Source organism: Monoraphidium neglectum (assembly GCF_000611645.1).
Source record: "Monoraphidium neglectum strain SAG 48.87 unplaced genomic scaffold scaffold02913, whole genome shotgun sequence".
In the NCBI taxonomy this organism is placed as follows: Eukaryota; Viridiplantae; Chlorophyta; class Chlorophyceae; order Sphaeropleales; family Selenastraceae; genus Monoraphidium; species Monoraphidium neglectum.
This window is the reverse complement of record NW_014010715.1, coordinates 2,857-6,717: the sequence shown is the minus strand read 5'-3', so window position 1 is coordinate 6,717 and position 3,861 is coordinate 2,857. Positions and strand designations below refer to the sequence as shown.

Genomic DNA, 3,861 nt, shown 5'->3' with positions numbered 1-3,861 from the left:
GGGGGCCCGCCTGCACATGCATGCATACGAGCTCGGGGGCGCGTGATGACGGCGCGACGGCCTCCGAGCCCGCCCTGCGGGGCCGCCTGCAACCGCAGGCGTGCGGCTTCCGACCTGGAACGGCAGCTGCCCGTAGATGAAGCAGTACAGGCACGCCCCCATCGCCCAGACATCCGCCGCGAACGGGTCCGCGCCGCCGGCGCCGCCGGCGCCCCCGACAAGCTCCGGCGCGGTGAACGCGGGGGTCCCGCTGAGCCGCTGCTGCGCGGTCCTGCCGTCCGCAATGCGGCTGCATCCGAAATCGGAGATCTTCAGTTCCCCATTAGCGCTGACGAGCAGGTTCTCTGGCGTGTGTGTCAGTGCGAGTGTGTGTGTGTCGGGGGGAGGTTTGTATGGGGATTGTGTGTGCGTGTGTGTATGCGCGTGTGTGTGTGTGCGTGTGTGTGTGTGCGTGTGTGTGTGTTGCCAGGAGGTGTCGACCAGCAAGCCAGCGCTGGGGGCTGGCCATGACTGGTCGCCGCCAGCCGGGGAGCGGGGGGGGGAGGGGTCCGATGGTGGCGGCCGCCACGGTGGCCGGGTTCCAAGAGGGTTTGCGCAAGAGGCGGCCGGGACGGTCCGCAATCTACGCTCACACACACGTAGCATGCACACACACACACACGCACACACACACACACACATACACACACACACACACACTTGAGAACACACATACTCTCTATGTCTCTTTCACACACGCACTCACGCACAATCTCTCTCCCTCTCCCTCTCTCTGACACACAACGCCGCACGCACGCACGCACGCACGCACGCACACACAACACCACAGCACCTCCACAACACCCCCGTCTCACCCGGCTTGATGTCTCCGTGCACCACCCTGTGGTAGTGGAGGTACTCCAGACCCTTGAGGGCCTGGCGGAAGTAGTCAGCAGCAACCTGAGGAGGGGGGGGAGGGATGGCCTAGGAGGGTCGGCAGGGGACGGCGGCGCTGCGCGGCGTGGGGCGGCCTCGGCCGGAGTGTGTCCCCCCGCCGTCGGGCCGCATGCGTGCGTACGGCACCCCCGAATTAACGGGGACGCGGGCCTTGCGGAGGGGGGGCAGCACGCGGGCGCGTTGCCAGATGCACAGCTAGCCCCCGAGGCGCGCGGCGCGCGGCGCTGCAGGGAGGCGTGCGCGTGTGCACGAGCGCATTGCAAGAGCGCGTGCGCGCGCGCGCACCTCCTCTGGGAGGCACTCGAAGCCGGCCTGGTCGCGCGTGACGAGCACGGGGCCCTTTTCGAGGTACTCCATGACTAACATCATGTACTGGCTGCCCGGGGGGTCGATCACCTGGCAGGATGGGCGGCATGCGTGACTCGTGTGAGGGGCAGGGCGCGTGCGCGCGTCGCCGCGCCCTCTGCGCGCACACAGAGACATACACACGCCCACACGCCCCCCAACCACACACGCAACCCCAAACACTTCCACATGCACACAACCCAAACTCCCAATCCACACACACACACACACACACACACACACACACACACACACGCGCGCGCACGCATGCGCGCGCGCGTGCGCGCAAGCTCACCTCGAGCAGCTTGACGACATTGGGATGATCCATCTTCTTTAAAATGGCAATCTCCCTCGAAACCTCGTCCACTGCGGCCGCCTGCTCCCCGATCAGCCCCCCGCCGCCAGAGCCGCCGCCGCCGCCGCCCGGCGCGCCCGAGCAGCTGGCGCTGCGCGACAGGAGGCCGCCGCTGCCGCCGCCGGCAGTTGTCTCGGAGAGGCTGCGGCGGGAGCCCTTCCGGAGGGCAGCCTTGGGGCGCTGCAGCATGCGCAGCAGCAGCGACCGGTTCATCATCTTTTTTTGGGGAGGGGGGAGAGGGCGCCGCGGGCGGCACGCAGGGGCGGCGGTGGCGTTGGTGGAGGGGCAAGTGGGGGAATGAGCGAGCTGTGAGCAGCTCTTGACAGGCGGCCCTGCCTAGAGTGTGCTGATGCGTATGCCTCCAACCCTGAATACGCATGCACACGCGCGTGGAGACATACACGCGCCCGCCCGCATGCACGCACGCACGCACACACATGCATGATCACACACACCATCATACACGTGCGCACACAATATACACATACAAACACGCACACGTACTGGTACACACATGCGCACATGCACATGCACACGCATCACACACACCTGAACACACACACACCACCCCACCTTGATCGCATAGAGCTGTCCGTCCACCGTATTCAAACACAGTTTGACCTTCCCGTAGCTTCCGCGCCCCAGCGTCTTCACCACCACGTACTGATTGATGCACGTCGCGCCGGTCAAATCTCGGTTGACCGTGAGCCGCGTCGTCTCGCGCGCCAGGCTGCCGATGCCCTGCAGCCCGGCCTGCAACTTCGCATACATTTCTCCATCCGTCAGCATGATGCTCTTTATCGCCCGCTGCAGCTGCTGCAGGGTCATGTTGCGCCGGCTGTCGAGGGCCGCGCGCGCGCCCGCCGCCGCGGTGCTCGTCGTGCCGGCGTCGCTGGTGCCGTCCATCGAGAAGCTGCCCGTCGCGCGGCGCCGCCAGCCAAGGACGCTCTCTTGGTCGCCGCTCACGACTGACCCCGAGGCGTGCAGGATGCCGCCGCCGCCGCCACCGCCGTTGCTGGCGCCAGTGCCGCCGCCGTCAGTGCCGTTGCCGCCGCCGCAGCCGCCGGTCATGCTGGGCGAGCCGGCGCGGGGCGCAGCCGCGGGGGCGCCGCCGGCGCTGCTGAGGCCGGCTGTGAGGACGTCGTCCAAGTTGCTGCTGGGTGACCTGCGGCTGGGGTGAGGCAGGAGATAGGAGGCAGAGCAGGAGGCGCGTGAAGGGGGGGGAGCCGGGTCGGACGGCAGAGCACGCACGCCATGCGCAGGGATGATGAGGAAGGGGTGTGTAACAAGGATGAAGGAGCACGGGTGGGGGGGAGCGCGCGGCAGCTGTATCGCATATGTGGCGCTGGGGGGGCGGGGCTGGCAGCTAAGCGCGCGCCGCACCTGCGCCGCGGCGACGCGTTGGCGCTGGAGCAGGCGCCCGTGCAGGTGGTGACCGTCGACTCTGTGGTGGCGGTGTCGCCCGCCAGCGACGCGCGCAGCCCGCTGGCGCCGCGCTGCACCGGCCGCTTTGTGCGCGCGGGGCGCGCGCCGTCCGCGGGGCCGGCGCCTGGCGTCTCCTTGCTGAGGACGATGGCGGCGGCGGCCGGGCGCGGGGCGGCGGCAGGCGGGCTCAGGCGGGCGGCCATGAAGGTATGGGGTGGTCATGCAGTCGCGTTGCCCTGCTGCAACCAGACTGCCGCCGCCCCTGAGGCGGCTGCAAGCGAGGGATACGCAGGGGCCTCCCGCCTCCTGGAGGTGGCCCAGCAGAGTCCCCTCCCCTCATAACGCACCTGGACGGCACGACCAGGACGGTTTGGGACTGCATGATGCTGACCGGTGACCGAGGGGTCCGGGAGTCCGGCGAGTCCGTGCCCCCAAGCTCATCATACGTCTGGATGAGGCTGGGCTGCGAGAGCCGCGCGGGCGGGGCCGCGCCGGCGGGGGCGGGCGCCGCGACGGCGCCGTCGCTGGGGGGCCGCCGCGGCGCATCGCCGCCGGCGCGGCTGCTGCCATAGCTAGCGTCGTCATGACCTAAAGGGGGTGCAGCTGCGGCGCAAACAAGCTCGTTTTTCTCCGCTGCCGATCTGAGAGCCACAGCGGGCGCCGCTGCTTGGTCATCTTCCGCCAGCCCCACTGTGCTGCAGTCCGGCCGTACATTCTCATCACTGCTTGACGCTGCACTCGTCCCACCTGCTGCGTGAGCAGGGCACCGATGGGTGGCGGTGATTTTGTGCAAAGCACAA

At 68.6% G+C, this 3,861-nt stretch overlaps 1 protein-coding gene across 1 annotated transcript in view; it reads right to left on the bottom strand.

Moving 5' to 3' along the window:
- The window catches only part of MNEG_11801 (calcium/calmodulin-dependent protein kinase), a gene marked incomplete at both ends in the record, with an annotated part of 4,320 nt that extends 877 nt beyond the window's left edge, over positions 1 to 3,443 (bottom strand). The window contains 7 exons of the mRNA XM_014039727.1: positions 115 to 344; positions 855 to 939; positions 1,222 to 1,332; positions 1,577 to 1,816; positions 2,210 to 2,801; positions 3,020 to 3,199; positions 3,409 to 3,443. Of these exons, the coding sequence (XP_013895181.1) occupies positions 115 to 344; positions 855 to 939; positions 1,222 to 1,332; positions 1,577 to 1,816; positions 2,210 to 2,801; positions 3,020 to 3,199; positions 3,409 to 3,443 (1,473 nt within the window). The remainder of the gene's footprint in view (positions 1 to 114; positions 345 to 854; positions 940 to 1,221; positions 1,333 to 1,576; positions 1,817 to 2,209; positions 2,802 to 3,019; positions 3,200 to 3,408) is intronic.
- Positions 3,444 to 3,861: the final 418 nt, after the last annotated feature.